The 24,234-nt window shown below is 35.4% G+C and overlaps 1 protein-coding gene across 3 annotated transcripts in view; it reads left to right on the plus strand.

Annotated features, from left to right (window-relative positions):
• The window catches only part of GOLM2 (golgi membrane protein 2), a 111,461-nt gene extending 88,673 nt beyond the window's left edge, over positions 1-22,788 (plus strand). Inside the window, exons 9-11 of one of the 3 annotated variants that reach the window (XM_036032685.1) lie at positions 12,180-12,347; positions 18,327-18,406; positions 20,677-22,788. In XM_036032685.1, the coding sequence (XP_035888578.1) occupies positions 12,180-12,347; positions 18,327-18,406; positions 20,677-20,733 (305 nt within the window). In that variant the 3' untranslated portion in view covers positions 20,734-22,788. The remainder of the gene's footprint in view (positions 1-12,179; positions 12,348-18,326; positions 18,407-20,676) is intronic. The other 2 variants (XM_028505355.2, XM_028505356.2) reach the window with 2 other exon arrangements.
• The last annotated feature ends 1,446 nt before the right edge of the window (positions 22,789-24,234 follow it).

A 24,234-nucleotide genomic window follows, 5' to 3' on the forward strand; every position in this document is an offset into this window, starting at 1 on the left:
CAAATCATAGGGTGCCAGAAGGAGAACAACAACAGCAAGAAATTGAAAACTTATTTGAACAAATAATGAAGGAATTTTACCCAGTCTGGCAAAAGAGTTAGACTTCCAGGAAGTCCAGGAAGCTCAGAGTCCAAAAGAAGTTGGACCCAAGGAAGCACACACCAAGGCATATCATAATTACATTACTCAAGATCAAAGAGGAGAGGATCTTAAAACTAGCAAGAGAAAAGGAGACAGTTACCTATGAAGGAGTTTTCATAAGACTTTCAGCTGATTTCTCGAAAGAAACCTTGCAGGCAAGAAGTATTTCAAGTTAAGAAAGGCAAGGACCTACATCCAAGATTACTCTATCCAGCAAACCTATCATTTAGAATGGAAGGGCAGATAAAGTGCTTCCCAGATAAGGTCAAGTTAAAGGAGTTCCTCATCACCAAGCCCTTATTATATGAAATGTTAAAGGGACTTACCTAAGAAAAAGGAAGAAAAACAAAACTATGAACAGAAACAACAACAAAATCACAACTATCAACAACCTAATCTAAAAAAAGAAAAACAAAAGCAAATTAAGCAAACCACTAGAACAGGAACAAATGGAGGCTACACACGGAGGGTTATCATCAGGGAAGGGATGAGAGAGAATGGAGGAACAGGTATAAGGAATAAGAAGCGTAAATGGTAGGTACAAAATACACGGGGAAGGCTAAGAATAGTATGGGAAATTGAGAAACCACAGAACTTCTATGTATGACCCATGGACATGAACTAAGGTGGGGGAATGCTGGTGGGAGAGTGGGTACAGGGCAGAGGGGAATAAAGGGGAGAAAAAAATAGAACTGTAATAGCATAATCAATAAAATATTTTTACCAAGAATATCTACAAGAATCCCAAATCAATCATCCTACTCAATGATAAAGTATCAAAAGTTTTCTCCCAAAATCCAGACGACTAGGATAACCACCACCATCACTTCTATTTTTGTTTTTACTATAAATCCTAGTGAGTGAAATAAAGTGCAAGAAAAGGAAATAAACAATATAGATATTGGAAAGGAAGAAATAAACTGAAAAATGGATACTTTTTGCAAACATGATTTTGTATATAGAAAATTTAAAATAATCAACAAACAAGTGTATTTAGCAGTTATTAGATACGAGGCTAATATAAAAATTAGTTGTATTTTATATGTTACCAACCAAATATAAAGTTAAATTTTAAAATAGAAAGTATATTTAATAATATAAAATACATCAGTTCCTTGAAAAAAATCTTACAAAATAGTCACAAGAACCTCCATAAACTACATAATATTGACAGAAATTAGATACATAAATAAATTTATATTCATAGATTAGAAGGCTTGGTATTTTATAGGTGTTAATTCTTGTCAGATTGATCTAGAATATCGTTTTTTAAATTACATTTTATTGATTATGCTATTACAGTGTCTTAATTTTTCCTCCTTTGGCCCCCTCCACCCAACTCACCCCATTCCCTCAGGCAATCCCCACACCATAGTTCATATCCATGGCTCATTCGTAGATTCTTTGGCTACTCAATTTCCTATAGTGTGTTTTAAATCTTCATGCCTATTCTGTAACTACCTATTCGGACTTCTTAATCCCCTCACTTCTTCACCCATTCCCTCTTACTCCCCTGCCATCTGGCAAACATCAAAACACTCTCTGTTTCCAAGATTGTCTCTGTTCTCCTTGTTTGCTTAGTTTGTTTTTTAGATTCAGTTGTTGATAGATACATATTTGTTGCCATTTAATTATTCATGGTTTTGATCTTCTTTTTCTTAAATAAATCCCTTTAACATTTCATATAATAATGGTTTGGTGATGATGAACTCCTTTAGTTTTTCTCATCTGGGAAGCTCTTTATCTGCCCTTGGATTCTAAATGATAGTTTTGCTGGATAGAGTAATATTGGCTGCACATCTGTGCTTTTCATAACTGTGAATATTTCTTGCCATTCCCTTCTAGCCTGCAAAGTTCTTTTGAGAAATCAGCTGACAGTCTTATGGGAATTCCCCTGTAGATAACTAACTGCTTTTCTCTTGCTGCTTTTAAGATTTTCTCTTTATCTTAACCTTTGACCTTTTAATTATGATGTGTCTTAGAGTGGGCCTCTTAGTATCCATCTTGTTTGGGACTCTCTATGCTTCCTGGACTTGCATGTTTATTTCATTCACCAAATTAGGGAATTTTTCTTTCATTATTTTTTCAAATAATTATTCAATTTCTTGCTCTTTCTCTTCTCCTTCTGGCACCCATAAGATGTGAACATTGGATTGCTTGAAGTTGTCCCAGAAGCTGCTTACATCATCTCTCCTCATTTTTTTTTAAATTTTATTTTCTTCTTCTTCTGATTGGTTGCTTTTTGCTTCCTTATGTCCCAGATCATTGATTTGATTCTTGCCTTCATCCATTCTACTGTTGTTTCCCTGTAAATTGTTCTTTATTTTAATTTGTATAACCTTTGTTTCTGACTCAATCTTTTTTATGCTGCTGAGGTCCTCACTTAGTTCCATGAGCATCCTTTTAACCAGTGTTTTGAACTCTGCATCTGATAGATTGCTTATCTTCATTTTCTTTACCTCTTTTTCTGGAGTTTTGAAGTGTTCTTCCATTTGGGCCATGTTTCTTTGTTTCTGTGTTTTGGCAGTCTCCCTGTGTTTGTTTCTATGTACTAGATAGAGCTGTGTTGACTCTGTGTTTTGGTAGTGTGGTCTAATGTACTAGGTATCCTGCAGGGTCCATTGGCATAGACTCTCCTATCACTGAAGTTGGGTACTTGAGGTGCACTCTTCATGGGGGCTGAGTATACCCTCCTCTTGTAGCTAAACCTTGATTGCTGTTTGAAGGTCAGTGGGAGGGATTTACCTAGGCCAGTTAGCCACAGGACTGGCTAGGACTGGCTGTGACTACTGACCACCAACCTCTGGCTTCCGTGGCGGATCAGCTATTTCGGGCCAGGGTGGTGGTACTCGGTTGTGGTTTGTAGTTACCCACTGGGTATGTAGGCTTTGGGGTTTCTTGGGTGGTCCAGTTCAAGGTCAGCCCCCACCTGTGTTTTTCCTGGGGCCACCCTGCCTTAGCTATAAAGCAGTCTGAAATGGCTGCTACCTGTGCTGGGCTTGGAGATTCCCAGGAGAAGCCAAGCTGTGAATCAAGGCTGGTTACTCTACTGCTGGGCCTGTGGGCCCTTAGCAAGAGGTGATGGAGCTTGGGGCTCACTGAGGCTGGCTGTTGCTTATTTGAGAGAACTTAGGATGTTTTGAAGCACGAGCCAAGACCAGTTATTCAAACAGAAAAGCAGCTTGGGTGGACCCATAAGTTGGGTAAGGCAGAGTCTCTGGGCATCTCAAGGGTCAGGCAAACTGTGTTAGCCAGGTTGATGGAGTCTCAGATATGGCACCAGTCCTGCCAGCTCTGTGGCTCTGTGTGGGAAGGGTCCAGAAAAGAGACAACTGCCTGTCTTTCTGCCTGGAGGAAGAAGCCTGTCCCTAGCTCTTGTCTTGATGCCAGACACTTCACTTTGTCTCTGTATGCCACTGGTGGTTTTCAAGCTGCTACCTCGATGCTGGAGGTCAGAGAAGTGACTCTGATTAAATCTCTGTGTGTGTTCCTGAGGAGGAACTGCTTGGGACTCCAGAAGTTTCCTCCACCAACTCTATCCTTGCTGGGTTTTGCAGCCAAAAGTTTTGGAGACTGACTTTCCTGGCACTGGAACCCTGGGCTGTGGGTCCTGGTGTGGGGCTGGCACTCCTCATTCCCAGTCTAGATGGATGTGGTTTCTTTAATTCTGTAGTTGTCAGACTTCCATTGAACTCAATTTCTGACAGTTCTGAGTGATGGTGGTTCTGTATCTTAGTTGTAAGCTTGATATGGTTTTGCGAGGAGGTGAGCCATGTTTACCTATGCTGCCATCTTGGAAGACTCCTGATATAGAATTTCAATGCTTATCCCATTATAATTCTAGCAGCATTTTTAGGGGGTGGGATTTTGAGGAACTGACTTTAAAATTTGTATGGAAGTGCAAAAAACTAAGAATAACCAAGACAGTCTATAAGAAGAACAGAACTTAGCAACTTCCACTGCTAGATATCAAGGCTTTTACAATTCGTATTGAAAAAGTAACTAAGACAATGATATTGGCACAAAAATAGACAGATGAACCAATGGGACTGAATATAGAATCCAGAAACTAATGATGCATTTATGTACATTTGGTTTATGAAAAAGTTGATAGTGCAGTTCAATGGGGGAAATCATAGTCTTTTCAATAAATAGTATGGGGTCAGTTGAATAGCAAAATGGAAAAATATTAACCTTACTCCCCTACCTCACACAATATACATAAATTAAATTCAAGATAGATTGCAGATTTAAAATTGAAAGCAAATAGAACTTCTAGAAGAAAACAATATCTTCATTGTTTTCTTCTGCGATGCAGATTTAGCAAAGATTTCTTAAACCAAGTATCAGATCAAATCAGATCCCCTCCCTGCATAAAAAAAACTAACCATAAATAAACAAAATAAATTGGATTTTATGAAGAACTTTTGTTAATCAAAAGGTTAATTAGAACCTAATATGTACCTACAAATACTCTAATGAGAATGGATAAATCATGGTATATATACTGTGTATACAATGGAATCGTATGTAAAAGTTAAAATGAATGAACAAGGCCACATTTATCAACATGGATAAATCTCAAAGACATAATGTAGAAGGAATAAATCAAGTTCTAGAATAGATACAAGATGATGCTGTGTTGGGAGTTCCAAGACCACCTTCAGGCTTGATGATTCAGCAGAAGGGCTCATAGGACCCAAAAGAGCTTTTGTACTCAGTTACAGTTTAGTACAGTGAAAAAACACAGATTAAAATCAGGAAATGAAAAAGACTTGTGGGGCAAGTTCAAGGAGAAACCAGACACTAGCTTTCAGAGTTCCCTCAAATAGAGTTGCATGGAGATGTGCTTAATATTCCCCGTAAAGATATATGACAACACACGTGAAGTGTTGCCAACCAGGGAAGCTCATTTGATCCTTGGTGTCCACGGCTTTTATTAGGGGTCAGTCATGTAGTATCCGCATGTAGTCACTCAGTGCTCAAATGACTGAACTCAGCTAACCAACCAGTCCCTAGCCTTCCCCTTGTCCACCTAGCAAAAACAAATCTTCACCATAAATCACTTTGTTAAGATAAATTTATCCAGTCAAACTGGTATACCATGGCCCAAAACCTCAGTCTTACAAAGTCACCTATCAGGCAGAAGGACTCAAGTTATCTGCCAGGATCCAGTCCAGGGCCAATTTTGAAGACATGCATTTCTTTGGAATTTGCAGGGTTTGAGCAACCCAGACATGCTGAATTAACTCTTTCTTGCGCAGATGCTGTAAGTTTGAAAGCCTGTCAGTCAATTACTATTTATTAATGAATACATAAACCTTCATGGAGATGCTTAACAACCAATTTAAGATAGAAGTTATCTTCAAGATAGGAGGAGAATGCTAAGGAGACATACCCAGGGAACTTTAATTGTATTTGTAATGTTTATTTGAATAAATACACAGTATGGCAAAAAAAATTCTGAAACAGTGTGTCCAAAAGTTAAAATTTGATAAAGCTCTGGATGATAGGAACACAGATGTTATATGCTCCATACTTCTTTATATATCTGAAAATATTTAATAATAAAAATAGAAAAATCTGTTAAACTTTTATAAATGTAAGTCATAGTATTACATTAAAAAGAAAAATTTTTGTGAAATATTTGAAGAAATGGTTTGTTCATTCTTCAGTGTGTTAGAATATTGTCTTAAGACATTTTCTTGATATGGATTCAGAAAGGCAATAAATCAAGCTCAGCATATAAGAATTTGTTAATTACGTTACAGCCTTATTTATTCTGAATGTTAAAGAATATTTAACACTGAAGTTGAATTGGAATGTCTGAATATTTAATGTACTTAGATTAATGTAGTTGCCATAAATATGTGATGCATGCCTGGTATTCTCCAAAAATAAGCAAACTACTTTCCACCTCAGGCCCTTTATCCTATCCTAGTGTTGCAGCTAGTCCAGTAAATTTGGTGTAAAAATAAAAGGGAGAGCAGAGAGGCAAAGGAGAACATTATTTGACCTCGAAACAATTGAATTGTGTGTTTTCCTTCCCTTCTTTTTTCCCCTCACAGATATTAGTCTTAAGGAAAAAAAAAATAACAAAAAGGCAATTTGTGTATTATATCAAAAAGCAGAAAAAGAAGTTGAACCTCTTTGCATTGGTAATGGGAATGGTCAAATTGTTCAGATGGTGTTAGCCATAATTTCTAGCTACCATGCTTCTTCATTTCCTGTTTCTCTTTATCTTCCATAAGTCCAGTAAATTAACAGATTCCTTCCTGTGCCCATTACATTGAGGTCCCATACCCTGAAATGCAAAATAAGTATGGTATTTTGGCCCCAAAATATTCCTGATAATGAAATCAGAGTAAACAGTTCAAAACTTCAGTCAGTAGCATTCCCTAAATATTGTTTTGTAAGGAAGTGCAGTAACATTTCTGTCACAATTTGTACACCCTCCTCCCCTCCCAGCACTTATGAGTCTATCTCATGTCTCAACAGATTAAGTTTTCATATGTAATGGACCCTCAGGGGTACGTGAAATAGTCAAAACTGTAGGTGTTAAATTGAATAATGCAGGAGTCAGTTGAATGTGTTCATTGCCAAATGAATGGTACAAAGTAGATACTATCAGTAGATGAAGACTACAAAAAGGGGTTGCCTTCTTAGAGTAAAATTTCCTTCTTTTTTTCTCTCTAGAGTTATAATAACCAAGTCAGATTGATTCTTTTTGTTATAATAGTGGCAATATATTAAAAGAATGACATGAAAAATATAACCCTCTTTTCAATAGGATAGTTGAGAAATTGAAACCCATTAATGACCTGGAGCTAATATAGAAAAAAAAATAATTTATAGTCCTGGCTGGTGTAGCTCAGTGATTTGAGCATAGGCTGTGAACCAAAGGGTCGCTGGTTCGATTCCCAGTCAGGGCACATGCCTGGGTTGTGGGCTAGGTGCCCAGTGGGGGCCACGTGAGAGGCAACCACATTGATGTTTCTTTCCCTCTCTTCTCTCCCTCCCTTCCTCTCTCTCTAAAAATAAATAAGTAAAACCTTTAAAGAATAATTTAATATGCTTTGGCTTATAGTATAGAATTACAATATACCATTAGCTATCTTGATTCAAATGTGCTTTTGTGATTGAGAATATTCTAGGTATTTGCCATTATCCTTTAATTTTCTACTGGTCTTTGAAGTGTACAGTCTGATATTTAATATGTTTTAAAGAATATGTGTCATTCTATATGAGGTTCTATTATGTTGTTTAAAATATATGAACAGTCTCTTATGATTTGTTTTTCCAACTTGATACTGCCTGAAGACTTTGAATAACTAGTGTATATGTTGCTTCTTTGTGTTTTCACGTTTCAACTGCTGGATAAAGCTATCTTGTTACTAATAGTCTCTAAGTAATAATTTCAACCAGCCATCAGGGTGAAAATACTATTTAAGTACATAATTGGAATCTTGCTACAATATAAGGAAATCTGGCTATCCAAACTAATATGATTACTGTATTATTTCACTGGTTGGGCACAGCTTTACACTGTGGTTATAAGAGACAGACTGAATTTAAAAATCTTTAAATAGGTAAAATTCTTCAGAGACAAAGTCTGATATTAAATTCCTGTTGAAACACATCACAGATTTGTACCATCATGTAGTAACTTTACTACTCCTTTTTCCTTTCCAAATACAGTTTTTTCCCAGGATCATTTCTTTGACTTAAAGCTGTTTTTGTAAATATTTATTTCCAAGGAGAAATTATGTTCTCATTGTGTAACCTATTATCATTACATTATGGGTCTTAAATCTACACATCTAACCCTCACTTTATACCTAGTCTAGTTTCCATATATGTATCTATAAATTATTTTCATGTGGATATCTTACTGTAACTCAAGCTCAGTATACCTAAAGCAACATTTGCTTTCCCATACATTCCCAATTATTCCATTTTGGGTCAGGCACCATTATTTTAGTTTCTAGGCTAGGATTATAGAAACATTCTTAGACTCTTTCTATACCATTGTGCCATGTATTCATTCAGTTTGTCATTTGTAAATGTATTTGATTTACCTGTACCTAACAATTTTTCTGATATTCTTCCTAGTCTAAGTCCTATAGCTTTGTACCTGACTAGACCCTGGAAATGCTGTGGAACATAAGGCAGATTAGATTCCTGATCTCAGTTTAAAGAAATCATTACAACTGCCTATTGTCTCCTGTATGAAGTTCAAACTTCCTCTATTAAATAGAAACCAAGTCCTCCCACATTCAGATAGCTTTCTAAATTATTGTGTTATAGCACACATAGCATCACTTTCTACTTACTTGTTTACATGTTGTCTCCCTTAATACTCTGAATTACTGGAAATGTAGATTGTAAATATATTTTGTATCATAGTGCATAGCATATTTTCTGTCACACCAGTGAATCTTTGTTGGATAGATGGATGAAAAGCATAGTAGATACTGAGTTGGCCAAAAATTCTTTTTCTCCCCCCATAAAATAAAGACACATTTTTCATTATTACCAATAATTTTACTGATTTGGGTATTTTCATTATGTTGGGCTATCTCCTGCATGGTATAAACATTGACTGTTCTCAATTAATGTCTTGATTTGATCACTATCAACCTTCAGCTGGCCTACCCCACCTTGGAGCATCATCCAGAGAGAAATCTCCTGCGTGAAACTTTTGCAAACCACTTTTGACACATTCAGTCAGTCACAGCACCTTCTCCATACACTGCACAAATCTTTTCTTTGTGTTTCAGTTGCTTTTTTTACCCTCCTTGAAATAATAAAGCATAATATACCAAAAATGTTGCCTATCTTCTTCTGTCTTGTATTTAAATGGCTACACAAAAATTCACCAACTTTGATAAATTTTTAAATGCATGCTGATATGACAGCTGTCACAATACAATCTAACAAAATTGTGAAGTTAAAGACAACTAAGTGCTACTAGAGTCATCTTACAAAAAACAAAAGTTTTTTGTCCAACCCAGTACTTATATATATTTCATGATTCCTTCTGTGATCTTGCCTAGTAGATATAGGAGGCCTTTTTATTTATTTATCTATTTATTTATTAAATATTGATTTTAGAGAGAAAAAGGGAGGGAGGATGAGGGGGTGTATAGAGAGAAAACAGATTTGTTCCACTTACTTATGCATTCATTGGTTGCTTCTTGTATGTGCTGTGACTGGAGATCAAACCTGCCATTCTTTATATTCTTCTTTGCACTTTCTAATATAAATAGTCAAATTAATCTCTTTACTGTTTCCTAAATACTCCATCTTCATTCTTATTTTTGAATGTTTCTTACCTTCTCTCTGTCATGGTCCCATATATATGCCTCTTTTTTGAAATATCTTCTAGCTCTAATCCACACTAATTTTTCTGTTGTATGACTTTGTTTGCAAATATTGCCTGACAGTTATGTAGTTTACAGTTTGTTATATTAATCAGCATTATGCATTTTTTATTTATACTGTTAAATCCATTCCTGTTTAATGTGAAGTTTGTCTGATGTCCACAACTTGACTGACAGTGTTGTGTAGTTGGCTCTTTTTCTCCCTCATTGTTTTTTTTTAAGATTTTATTTATTTATTTTTAGAAAGAGAAGGGAGGGAGATAGAGAGAAACATCAGTGTGCGGTTACAGAGGGTCATGGCCTGCAACCCAGGCATGTACCCTGACTGGGAATCGAACCTGTGACACTTTGGTTCACAGCCCGCACTCAATCCACTGAGCTACGCCAGCCAGGGCTTATCCCTCATTGTTTATAAGGGTTAGCTTTTTCTACAGAGATGAAAATTCTGTATATAAGATAGCACAAATTACTATTTTACAAAGGACAGTTGTATGGTCATCCATTCTTACCACTGATTTTCTGACTGTTGCTGAATATCACTGTAATTGTAGTATTAAAATTTTATAACTAAATTCACAGTAGTCAGGATCATCAAAATACTAAAAAAAGAAACTTTATATATTTGTTATGTTGGAATATTATAATAGGCACAGATGGGCCATCTCTTTGGTTATATACCATGTCTGACAATATTAACTATATTTTGTAATAACTTTTTTCATAACTGATAAAAATTGAAAATGTTTTCTTGGAGGAAATAGATGGTACTTTGAGCAACCCTCTTGTTAACTACAATAATATGTTTGTATACTTAAACAGCAATTTCACAGTGTATAAAGATAATTCACTGCTCTAGGTGTTTTTGCCCATAGTAAATTTACATATTAAGGAAGAAGAAAATATAGATTTCTATAAATCTCTCTCTTTTACTTTCTTACATTGGCATGATTTATAGGAAAGAGATACTAGTAAAAAAGACTCAATTTTTTGTTTGTGTTACTGTCATTAGGGTGTCCTCACAAATAGCTTACCTATTCTTTTTTTTAAGATGTTATTATTTATTTTTAAAGAAGGGAAGGGAGAAGAGAGGGAAGCGAAACATTAATGTGTGTTTGCCTCTTGAGCACCCCCCAACAGGGACCTGGCCCACAAACCCAGGCATGTGCCCTTCACTGGAAGTGAACCAGCGACCCTTTGGTTTGTAGTCTGAGCTCAATCCACTGAGCCACACCAGTCAGGGCTGTTTACCTATTCTTGTTACTGTTTTTCCTTTTAACTCTTGTATATTCATTTATTTTTTTCTTTTTATCACATTTTCCATTTATTTATTACACATACTCAATCTTATTCTAGAATAATAGATTGAGTGACCTTCTGTTTTGTTTTGTTTTTGTGTTTTGTTTGTTTTTTTACTGGCCACACCACCCAGCTTTAAAAGTCTTTTGTGTAAATGTGATTTGTTTTTTTAACTATTTTCCTGATTGACTCATCACTCAGCAACTAGAAATATATTGGCCTGATGATGTGGTGAGGCATCTGTGGAATAACTAATACCTCCATATTTTTTTCATTTGTACTTAACTTTGCTTTCCAAGCAAAAGAAGTTATTTTTTCCCCTGAATGTCTCATTGCAAAAATTTGTACAATATAATTCCAAAAATTTTAGTCCTATTAAAAAAGATTTTTATAATTTTTTAAAAATCTTAAATTCTTACACCATGAGGAATTTAATGTCATATTTTAGGGATTGGGATAAAATCTGCTTTGTTACTTAAATTTAATATCAAAGTAGAGTTAACATGTGTTTATGAGTCAGATCATAGTTTTTCCTAACTTTTATTTTTAATGCCTGGTTGTTGAGTAGCTTTATAGAGTAGGTGTTACATCTGTAGCTCTTCTTGATTTCTAGTTAATTAATGTGTATAATATGACAGTTTCATGTAGGTCAACTTTCTTAAGTCTCCTCTACCATTGACTTTTAAATATCTAGTTTAGGGAATGGGAAAGAATAAATCAGAATTACTTGGGTTGTTTTTTTCAAAAATATACCATTACGATTCTGATAGTTTACTCTCTGCCATTACTCCTTGGAAACCAATTCATGGTTATAGTGAATCTCTGGTACTGAAGGAACTTAAGATAGTTCCCAGGTGTGTCAGTTTTTCTTAGTATCATGAAAGAAATTAGCCTGCATAGTATTTATTTGGTGTTATATTTTGAAAGTTATCAAATTATTCATGGAAAGTAGTATATCATAAAGCAATAAATGACTACAATTTCAAGTATATATTGTATCTAGTAATAAAAGTATTCTTCCCCATAAAGTGTTAAATTAGTCAAATACTTATATCAGAGAAGTCATTGATTAGGAAAACAATACTGAATATGGTGCCCTTTTCTTTAATAAAACATTAATACCTTTAAGTAGCAAGTACTAAAATTAACACAAAAGAGAAATTCTTAAATAAAAGTATTTTCTGTCTTCATTCTTTTTCCTTTTTTCTTGAATAACCTTCACAAAATGTATCTTTTATTATAAGCATTGTCCTGAGAGTGGCCAGGTTTTCACTTGTTTACTTTCTGATCTGCCTTCAGTACAGGTTCCTTTTTCTTCTCTCTCTTTACTCTGGAATTAATCCTCTACCTACTTCACAGGCCGATTCTTTGATGAGAATGAATCCCCTGTTGATCCGCAGCATGGCTCTAAACTGGCGGATTATAATGGGGATGATGGTAACGTAGGTGAGTATGAGGCAGACAAGCAGGCTGAGCTGGCTTACAATGAGGAAGAAGATGGTGATGGTGGAGAGGAAGACGTCCAAGGTGAGCGTGGGCCTGGTCTCCATGCTGTACCCATGAAACCCACCATTCCAATTTGGTTTGAATTTGTGTAGAATTTTCCGCTTATTAGCACCAGTATGGTCTTAATGCAGATCCCATTTGGTGCAGTTTGATCCTTGGTAGGTAAAATTGATCCCATTTGGTGCAGTTTTTCAATTTTGTTTAAAAACCATGTTATGATAGTGGCATTAGTAGATTTGTAGATAAATTATTTTAATTATTTTTTTATTTTTAGTTATATGTGTTATTGATATAGTTTGAAACTCAGAATCTTGAGAAGTTTTAGAATTAAATTGTTTTAAATGGCTCTTGACTTTGCCTTAGGCAATTTATTCCAGAAAATAATTCTTTTCCAGTTTCTCATCTGAAAGCATTTCATTATTCTAGATACAAATATTGACCAGACAGCCTTTTTGTTATCAGGGAAGCCACAAAGGAATAGTCAAGAGATAAGATTATTTCACTGCTGATTCAGCATAGAAAGAGCTGTTTTTGAAATTTTTTCCTGAGGCTTAAATTTATATTTAACAATCAGTTTGTGAAGATTGTCTGTTTATGTTTCATACACAGATTCAACATCTTTTTCTTGTTAACTGTGTTACTCTGAGCTTTAACCTAGAATCTACCTGTGTGCATGCAGCCCTATCCATGCATGTATATCAGAGTATGTTGCTTTATTGCAAGTTTTAGGACTGTTTTCTGCCTACTTACATCATTTAGTAGTACTTATGTAGTTTTTTTTCTATAAAACTACTAACTTTCTTTTAAAGTTAATACATGTATTTTAGATTTTATATTATGCATGAAATATTTTTTTAATGTAACCTGTCTTGATTTACTCCTTAGCTCTTTTTAATTAAATTTTATTTAGGTTCATGACACGAATTGTTTTTATAAAACTCAGAAGAAAACATAGTTGTCCTAGAATACTACATAGCTAATAGAAAAAGGGAAACCAAAGCTCTGACTTCCACCTAGGCATCGCTTTGATAACCCATTCTAGTTTTGGGAGAATGGTCATTGGGACTAGAAAGAGATTAATAAATGTTGAGTTATTTAAGGATACATTAAATGAAAACTTCTCAACACTTTTTGGTACTTTTGAATACATTATACTATCCTTTTCTTTACTCTCATCCATCTTCATAAATTACACCATTTTTTTCTTATTGCTTTTGTGACTTGTTTGGATTACATTTAGTTGCAAGTTATTTGTAATGTTGCTTTAAAGGCCTTTTCTTACATTTATATCATATCACCAGTTAGAATTTAAGCTCTCAGAGTACAGGAATTTTTATTTATTTGCTTACTGTTGAGTTTGTATCCTTTCTGCCTTCATATTTCTCCCCACCACCCAGAGGGCCCTCAGTAAATGTTAAGTGATATTTTTCCCCTTTCTCATTTAATTTTATTCTTGTAACTGTGACTAGGGCAATAACCCTTTATCTTCTGGTCTCATAAGCTTGCTTGGTTTTACATTTTAAACATTTCTAATTTTCTTTCAGAAGGGCTGCTATCATCTCAGATAATTTGAGGTTTCTTTAGTTAGTTTCAACAATAATTAAAAATAATTTCTTATATTTTGGCTATCTTTAAGGTGATGGCCTTTATTATAGAACTTTAGTTTAATATTTTTGTGGCTTTTATCCATAGCAGATACATTTATTTTTAGTGCTTCTCTCTCTCTTTTGGTACCCTCCTCCCTTGCCTACCCTCAGTTCTCATTGCCACTTTCCACTGTAGGCCCTCAGTACCCTCATGCTGCCCTGCCTTTACTTTCACAAGAAATTAATTTATTGATTCATTAATTCAAGAAATATAAGGAAATGACCTAGGATGATATCCTTAGTGAAGTAGGAAGAATTGGTAAATTTTGATTTCTTCATTTGCAAGTGAATCTTACCTTGAACTGAGGTTTACCATTTAACATTTTTATCTCATTTTGGGGTTCACTAAATGATAGCAGCAGAGGAGAGGGCAGCTACCAAGGGTACTCCCTTATCATAAAGAACAGAAAGATGCAAAAACATCAGCCTCCAGCAACTAAAGAGGGATAAGTTTGGATGAAATGACTAAAAAGAAATACTGAAGACCCAAATAATTTTAAACATGTTTTCATGTTTAAAAATGTTTCATGTTTAATTTTTTTTATTGTTGTTCAAGTACAGTTGTCTCTGTTTTCACCCCACAACACCCCCTACCCACCCATCCCTGCCTTCCACCTCCAAACGCACCCGCTTTGGCTTTGTCCATGTGTCCCTTATACATGTTCCTTGATGGCCCTGCCCTATTATCCCTCTACTCCCTCCTCTCTGGTAAAATTTTTAGGTATAGTATTTAACTGTTCAAAAAGTAGGGAGGAGATACTATGGTTATTCCCTAGTTAAGTTTGAATATTTGGAATTTAAAAGCATAGCTTCAGGGTAGAAATAATGGTTCAGTTTCCAGGCCAGTTGCACTTGTAGCAAAAGCAGGCAGTAGAGTGGAAAAATACATTAGCCTGACAATTGAGAGATCAACTGTGTATTGCTTTTCAAGTCACTTAAACTCTCTGGGCCAAAATTTCTTCATCTGTAATGTGAGAGTATTGAACTAGTGTTCTCAGTGCTAAAATGCTGTCGTTATTACACTCACAGTGGCACCACTATATATAACACAAGTATTATGGGAAAATGTATTTCAGATTTCAGCATGCCTGAAAAAACATCTTCCCTCAAACCCAGGAAAGAAAACGGAAACTACTCCAGCCATTGAGATTCTGCAGCCAGAGTTATCTGCTCTCTCTGGTATTAGGAGTTTTTCCTCAGGGTGTTGTGTACCTGAGATTAGAGATTCCAGCTGTAGGACTGGGATTCTGGCTTCAGCTAAAGACAATCTGGCTTTGGTCTCCAAAACCCTGAATTATGAAATGGAGGTTTGGGCAGCACCTCTGCCATAGCAAGCTAAAGGATTCCAGCTTTAACTCTGATGCCTCTTCATACATATTGATTATTTGGTTCAGCACTATCTACAGTGTTTTCTTGTGGAATTAAGTGAAGCCTAATGTTCCTGTGTTTACAATCCTGCCTTATTTTGGTTTGAAGTTCCTGGTTTCCTGAAACATCCTAAAATAAATATATTTACATTGGTATAAAAAAATATTTTCCTGGCTTCTTAAAGAAAATTGTGGGACTTCCGGCAAGATGGAGGCATAGGTGGACGCACCGTACCTCCACGCACAACCAAGATTAGAACAACAACAATTTAGAGCCAGAATAACACCCAGAACTGACAGAATTTATCTGAATGGAAGTCGGACAGCCAAGAAGTTGAAGTAGACCCATTCATCCAGACCGGTAGGAGGGGCAGAGGGGAGCAGCTGGGCGCGGGTCTTGGCGCACCGAGAACAGGGAGAACTGGGCGCATAAGGCAACTGTGAGCGCGTAAGGCATCTGGGGCGCGCAAGATCACAGTGGGTGGACCCTGAGTACGAAAGCCGCAGCCAGCAGACCCAGTAAGACGGCGATTGTGGACAGGGCAGAGCGCAAAACCCAGGATCCCAGAGAAGGGACTGAGGTCCCAGGAGAATGGAGCTACCGCCATTATTTCCCCCCACCCCCACATACAATGTCACAATCTAGCGACTGGGGTGCCCAGCCCAGGTGAACACCTAAGGCTCCACCCCTCACCATAACAGGAGTGACCAGACCAAAAGAGACAGAGACAGAGACAGAGACAGAGACAGACATGTCTCAAACAGAAAAACAGATTAATGCCCCAGGATTCATTCTTTTGAGCGACCAAGAGATAGCCAATCTGTCAGATGCACAGTTCAAAACACTCGTGATCAGGAAGCTCACAGAATTGATTGATTTGGGGTGCAAATTAGACGAAAAAAATGCAGGTTACCATAAAAGAGATGAAGGAAGATGCACGAAGAACCAATAGTGATGGGAAGGAAACTGGGACTCAAAACAATAGAGTGGACCAGAAGGAAGAAAAAAGCAACCAAACAGGAAAGAATGAAGAAATAAGAACCCCCTAAAAAACGAGGAGAAGCTTAGGAACCTCCAGGACATCTTTAAACGTTCCAACATCCGAATTATAGGGGTATCCGAAGGGGAAGAGGAAAAGCAACAGATTGAACATGTATTTGAACAAATAATAAAGGAGAACTTCCCCATTCTGGCAAAGGAAATAGACTTCCAGGAAATCCAGGAAGCTCAGAGAGCCCCAAAGAAGTTGGACCCAAGAAGAAACATACCAAGGCACATCATCATTACATTAGCCAAGGTAAAAATGAAGGAGACAATCCTAGAAGCAGCAAGAGATAAGGGGACAGTAACCTACAAAGGAGTTCCCATCAGACTGTCAGCTGATTTCTCAAAAGAGGTCTTACAGGCAAGAAGGGGCTGAAAAGAAGTATTCCAAATCATGAAAGACAAAGACCTGTATCCCAGATTACTGTATCCAGCAAAGCTTTCATTTAGAATGGAAGGGCAGATAAAGTGCTTCTCAGATAAGGTCAAGTTCAAGGAGTTCATCATCACCGAACCCTTATTTTATGAAATGCTAAAGGGACTTATCTAAGAAAAGAAGGTAAAAAAAACATGTATAGTAAAAGGACAGCAAACTCACAATTATTAACAACCACACCTAAAGCAAAACCAAAAGACACTAAGCAAGCAACTAGAACAGGAACAGAACCACAGAAATGGAGATCACATGGAGGGTTAGCAAGAGGGGAGTGGGAGGAGGAGAGAGGTGGAAAAGGTACAGAGAATAAGTAGCATAGATTGTAGGTTGAAAATAGATAGGGGGAGGGTAAGAAGCTAAAGAACTTATAGTATGGGAAATGTAGAAGCTAAAGAACTTATAAGTATGACACATGGACATGAACTAAAGGGGGGGATATGGGTGGGAGAGGGTGTACAGGAGGGTAGAAGGGAGTGAAGAGGGGAAAATGGGACAACTGTAATAGCATAATCAATAATATATTAAAAAAAGAAAAAAATTGTGGAAAGACTGCACATCTGATGATGTATCTTTTAATTTATTCTTCATTGTAATAAAGAGATGGATATTTACAAATTCCATGTACTCTTATTTTTAATCTCATAGAGGTTCCAAATTTGTTTATAAGATATGTAATGCATATTACTGAGTATATCTATGGAAGGAAGCTTAGCATAGTACTTAAGTGCTGATTCTAAATAGGACTGCCTGGATTTGAATTCCAGCTGTTCCACTTACTAGTTCTGCCACCTGTGAATTACATAACCTCTATGCCTCAATTTCCTCATCTGTGAAATAAGGATAAATACAGTTACCTAACGTAACAGCTATGTGGATTATATGATTTAAATATTTGTTCAGCATTTACAACACAGTCTTTCACACTGTAACATTATTATAAGTGTTTGTCAAATAAAATAATGATTTAAAAAGTAAAAGCAAATCTAGACCTTTTTTCTCTGGGTTGCCTGATTTAGGGATAATGGCACTTTAGACTATAGATTAATCTGTATGTTTTAATGGAACCTCACTGCTTGGTAGAACTTGCATTGTGGCAATGGTCCTTTCTTAACCTCAAAAGTAATTAAAAAATTATTTAATACATTATTAATATCTTTATATTATATTTCTCTAATAGTCATGTTGTGAAGTATCTAGATTTTGCTACTTTGTAAAGTGAAATAAAACATTAGGTCATAGAATTATATTTAGTGGTCAGATTTGATTAGCTAATTTCATCACACTTTAACAGATAAATGCGTAAGTTGTTAGTAGAAAGTTGAATTCCGGTTAGAATAGCTACACTGAAAAGGGACTCTACTTAATGTAAATGATAGCTCAATGTAAGAAAGATAATATTCCAAAAGTCCTCTGAAATTCTGAAAAACAACATGAAGGCACTATATTAAAACTTTGCTAAAGAACATAAATTAATAAAAAACAACAAGCTTCTCCTTATATTTCTAGAGGACCTTGAAAGGCTGCCTTCATATGCACTACTTTATTTTGAGACAAAAAACAGCTGTTATTCTTATTCTACTGAGAAGGTAATTAGAGATCTAAAGAGGTTTAGGAACTACATCATGTTTGTTGAGTGTCTAAGCCGGGACTAGAATTCATTTTTTTCTATTCTTAGATCTTTGCACTTATTTTCTCTTTATAATTACTCATTTAAGAAAACCAAAAAGTAACAGTATTTTTTCAATAACTTGCCTGTTAAATTTCTCCAAGTTCTTTATATAATAGCTTTCCCCAGCACTTCATGGTAATTGTCTTCATTTAATTACTAAAGTCTTGAAAGATGTACTTAGAACTATAGGTAAGGTCCCATCATATGGATCCTAGGTGCCAGTGATTCTTTTCCTTTTTAAAATCAAAGATAACTGTATAAAGTAAAGATAATTTTAAAATACAAATATGATTATGGATATAATGTCAGCTTTTACACATAATAGATTTGGGGTTTTCATAAAAGATATCAAAGCCCTGACTGGGTTGCTCAGTTGTTTAGAGTATTTTCCATATGCCAAGGTTGTGGGTTAGATCCCTGGTCAGGGCACATACAAGAAGCAACCAGTGAATGCATAAATAAGTGGAACAACAAATCGATGTTTCTCTTTCTCCCTTCTTCTCTCTCTACAATTTAAAAAAAAAAAGATATGAGATCAGTTTGTTAGAATATGATATAAAACAGTTTTCTGCAATTCTTTTTTTTAAGATTTTATTTATTTATTTTAGAGAGGGAAGGGAGGGAGAAAGAGAGAGAGAGAAACATCAATGTGCGGTTGCTGGGGGCTGTGGCCTCCAAGCCAGGCATGTGGGAATCGAACCTGTGATGCTTTGCTTCGCAGCCTGCGCTCAATCCACTGAGCTACGCCAGCCAGGGCCAGTTTTCTGCAATTCTAAATGAGAATTTCTATAAGTTAAACAGGACAGTTACTGAAAGGGAAGTTTGTCATTTTTTATGAAAAAATGTGAAGAAATAAACATCATTATGAAAAATTAATACATAAAACATATACCACATGGGGACTGAATCCACAACCTAGGCAATATGCCCTGACCAGGAATTGAAGCATTGACCTTTCACTTTGTGGGATGATGCCCAACTAACTGAGCCACACCAGCCAGGGCAAGAAGTCATTTTTCAAGACTCGAGGAACCAAAAGATGTCATTTTTAAAAGCTGTGTACTAAAAAGGGAACCTCTTAGGCTTGGGTTGAAATACTTTTCATTCTTATTCTAACATTTTAATACTCTAAGCAATCTTATTTCAAAACTTGTAGTTTAGAAAAGAAGAAAAGTAAAATTAGAAAAGAAGGGTTGCTATTGTCAGATAAACTGACAGTAAAGTGACAAGTGATACCCATGAAGGACTCAGAAAAACCTGTGACTAGCCGAATAAGTCAAAACTCCAAAGCACTATACAGAGTTGCTTAATATAGTTACTCAAAGTGACTTTGCGGACTTACTATCTAACAATATGATGTAATTAATTTTCTTTTTGGTAGAGCAAAGGTTAAGTTTTGGGTTGTATACTCCACTTAGGGAGTTAACTGGTAAGCTCTTTGCAGAGAAACAAAGAAATTCACTAAAATGTTAAATGTTGAGATTATGAGTTACTTTTACTTTCTTTAAGATTTTATTTATTTTTAGAGAGTGGGGAAGGGAGGGAGAAAGAGAGAGAAACATCAATGCGTGGTTGCCTCTCGAGCACCAGGTACTAGAGACCTGGCCTGCAACCCAGGCATGTGCCCCAACTGGGAATCAAACCAGCAGCCCTTTGGTTTGCAGGCCCATACTCAATCCACTGAGCTACACCAGCCAGGCTGAGTTATTTTTATTTTCTAAATTTTACCTGATGACTATGGATTAATTTTATAATTAGAAAAAATAATTGGTTTTTAGAGGCATGAAAATATATACAGAATGGTTTCTACCCGTTTTAATTAAAAGGACTGAACTTCATCTATATAGAGATAATATATAAACAGATAAACTCCTCAACATTTGTGGGTTCCTAAAGTTTTCTTGGCTGTATTTGTCTATCTTCCTCCCTCCCTCCCCTCCCTCCTTCCTTCCATCCATCCATCATTAAAAGATTTGCTAAAATTAAGTAGTATTAATTTTCCAAAATAGGTACAGACTTTTTGCTCTTTAGCCAAGCAACTGAGAAATAGAACACTATTTGCTGAAGGTGTAAAATAACAAGAAAAAAAATTACCTTAAAACTACCTGAAAAAAAGAGACATTTTTTACATTGTATTTCTGCAATTTTAAAAATAATATTCTTGATACACAATTATTTCCCTTTCAGATGATGAAGAACGAGAACTTCAAATGGATCCTGGAGATTATGGAAAGCCACATTTAAATGATGTCCTTTAAGTCCTAAAGAAGAACTTCAGAAAACCTAAAGTGCTGTAAAATGGAATCATTTCTACTTTGTCTTTTTTGACTTTTGTTGTAAAGATCAGTTGTATCAGTTGTAAAGATACATTGAGATAGATTTAAGGAAAAGTTTTAATGAAGGAATGTACCCATGTACATATATGAACTTTTTCATACTGTATTAGTAAAGCAGAGACCTTTTTGGATGAGCCAAAAAAAAAAAAGTAAGCAAAACAGGTGTCTTTGCATTTAAAGCAAACTAATGTATGTTTTACATTTTATTGAGCCTAATTCTTTATACAAATGTACAAACAGGAAAAAATGATTGTACTGTTTGTAAGTTGCACACAAGATAACCACAGTGAGAACAGTTATTCAGCTGAAAAACTTTTTGTATACTAATATATTCTAGTTAGCCCAACAGGTGTTCTGTTCTATCTTACCCCTTATCTCATGTTCTTCCAGGAATTATACCTAGAATAATAGTTAGATAAAAAGGGGGAACGTGGAAACCAAACATTGGGCAGCATGTGTGCAAAATCACTTCTCTAATCCTTTTATTTTACATGAGTGTGGCTGTGTTTCGGCAGGTAAGCTGGCAGCTGAGGCCTGATGAAAGTTGAAATAACCTGCAAAGATATAATACTTATGAGTTACACCTTAGTTCATGAAATTGTGAAATGCATGATTGACAATATATTTTCAATTTTTATTTTTCTCACATAATACCAGTACTGTTTAACTATAACCAGCACTGGCTAAAATTTTTATATTTTCAGAGTTCAAGTTGGTGAATATATTCATGATTTAAATGCCAGATTCTGAAAGAGTCTAAATCAACTTTGAGATGAATCTGCAATCAGTATTTCAAAGTTCCTCTGGTACTTTTAGTGATATAATTTGATGAGACTTTTTCAGAATTACTAAGTAAGGAGTTTTAACAGATTTTTATTAATGCACAGATAAATAGAAGTACAGTGAGGTCTACAGCCATTTTATTAAAATAGCTTAAAAGTTTGTAATAAAGATGAAGAATCTTTGTAATTACCTAAATGTTAGTTAAGAACCCATAAACCTCATATTTGCTAGTCTTACAAAATTATTTTAAATGCTTTGTCTTTTGACACTTTTCAGTAGAATATGTAAGCTAGATAATCCTTGTTTTCTGAGTTAAAGTACTTTAAACCTAACTCCCCAACCCCAAAATAAAAGGTTTTGATCATAAGGAGTAATTTAAGGTTGCTAACTCTGTGTTTCAGAAGGGCTACTGGTAATTGCACATAAACATGAAATGCTCTTACCCCTCTAACCACCCCCCGCCCCATACTCAGGTCCTAGTCAAAATTCAAATTTTAGAGATTTTTTTACAGGTTTTTCACTTATTGGAGGTACAAAAATTATTAGACTTTAGAAATTATTAAGCAACCAGGAAAAGATATAGTGATTTACTAAAATTGTTTTTCTACCATATCAAAGTATGGAATTCATGCCTTTGCTATGAGTAGAGTCAGGCTTATAAATGAATAGGTGTGATAATTCACATAATTTTTTAAAATGGAGTTAAAGGGAATTAACATATATCTTATGGGCATTAGGATGGGACAGTAAATCTAAAATACACTCCTAGTAATAGCTTATGTTTAATACTGTAAAATCTTTACAAATGAAAACCATGAAATTTCTTGCCTTAGTTCTTTTGTCATAAAAACAATCACTTGGTTATATGGTAGCTGTTACTTATGCAGCCAAATTTCTTCAGTTAGCAGTGTAGACATTTTATAAACTGAGAAATCTTAGACCAATTGATAATATTTCCAACTGTATTAACATTTTAATGCTATAAAATATTATGTGAGTCTCTTAAAATTCTGACATTCTACAGTCTGTATTAGACATGCTGGTTTTGTAATGTTTTACTCTGCCTTAAGATTTAGGTTTTTAAATGTATTTTTGCCCTGAATTAAGTGTTAATTTGATGAAAACTCTGCTTTTGAAATCATCACTTACTGGGTTCTAATAAATTAAAAATTAAACTTGCTTTACTATTTTTCTGATTCTAATAACATATACACACATCACACGTTATGCAAACAGTTACATTTTAATGTTAAAATTTGAGTAAATTTAGAATATTTAAGCTAAGCTAAACTAGAAAGGTAGGAATTTTTATACCAGGCTATTGGCTGTAGTGCTGATTTTTATTCAATGAATACTGAACGATTCCTATGTGCCCACATTGTTCTTGGGAGTAAGACTGTGCAATGGATAAGATAAACTAGATTTCTTTACTCATAGAGCTTACTACATTCAACAACTGAGAACAGCCAGACAACATACAAGGTAAACACATGAGCCAGATCACTTTAAATAGTGATAAGAGCTATTAAAAAGAAAAGTTCCAAGATTCCAAGGTTTTTAAGGTTACAAATTTTCAGGTTTTTACTCCACTGAAACATTACAGTTGTGAGGCTAGAACATCATGAGCAAGAAGGAGAGAAATGCATCTGAAGTGGTATGGAAGGGGTAAGATATGGAGAAACTTATAAATTCAGGTCACTTGCTACTGATGCATAAAGAGTAAATGCAGAATATAAAATATACATGGAAAATGGGAGGGAGGTGGGGGGGTTAGGGAGGCTGGCACAAGAGTAAAAGAAAACTGTACTTGAAAAACAGTTAAAAAATTAAAAAAATATATACATGGAAGGATGATTCCAGAGAAAATATTCAGACTTCAAAATGATTCCTAAAATATGTCCTTTTATTTAAAAAGATCTGAAGATAGTGTGCCTTTTTGACTTCTCATTTGTATAATGCAGTAACAACAAAATTTGCTAAAATATAAGGACAGAGAATCTGTTTAAAAAAAAAACAAACCCAAATTTAGGAGATAGTCACTTCCCAAAATGGCTGACCTTGGGAACTTCTGTTAACATCAGTACATTTCCAAAGTCTAAACATCACATGTGAGCCATCAATATTCCATTCCAATTCTGCTATAACAGTTCCTTTTAAAAGACTTGCCTCACTAAGCTTGCCAAACAAAAATTCAACCAACTATATCAGAAAAGGGAGGAAATTTAATGGTCCAGATAAGCAAATTGCAGAAAGGGCAGAAGTCTCCTGGAATTGAGAACAATTGAAACTTCAACCTGAATACTGCCAACTTTGTTACACCAACTCCCATTTCTGTTTCTCTTTACTTCATCCTCTCACACCAGCTCCCTCATTGGAAGCTCTAACTAAGACTTCTAGCAGGTCACATTTTCTTAGTTTTGCCACCTGAGAGGGGCTGCTTCTCTTTCCTTAGCTCCACTTCAGAAAATTCGAGGTAAGGCAGACTTCTGCTTCTGGCTGTGATTGAATAACTTGACTAGCCCTTCTAGATTAGTAGCAGCTATAAAACTGGACAGGATATATTGAGCAACTATTTTCTGGCAACACAAAACTGAAAATCCCAAGAGAAGGGAAACTCAAGCAGTTG

This window comes from Phyllostomus discolor, chromosome 1 (genome assembly GCF_004126475.2).
Source record: "Phyllostomus discolor isolate MPI-MPIP mPhyDis1 chromosome 1, mPhyDis1.pri.v3, whole genome shotgun sequence".
NCBI lineage: Eukaryota > Metazoa > Chordata > Mammalia > Chiroptera > Phyllostomidae > Phyllostomus > Phyllostomus discolor.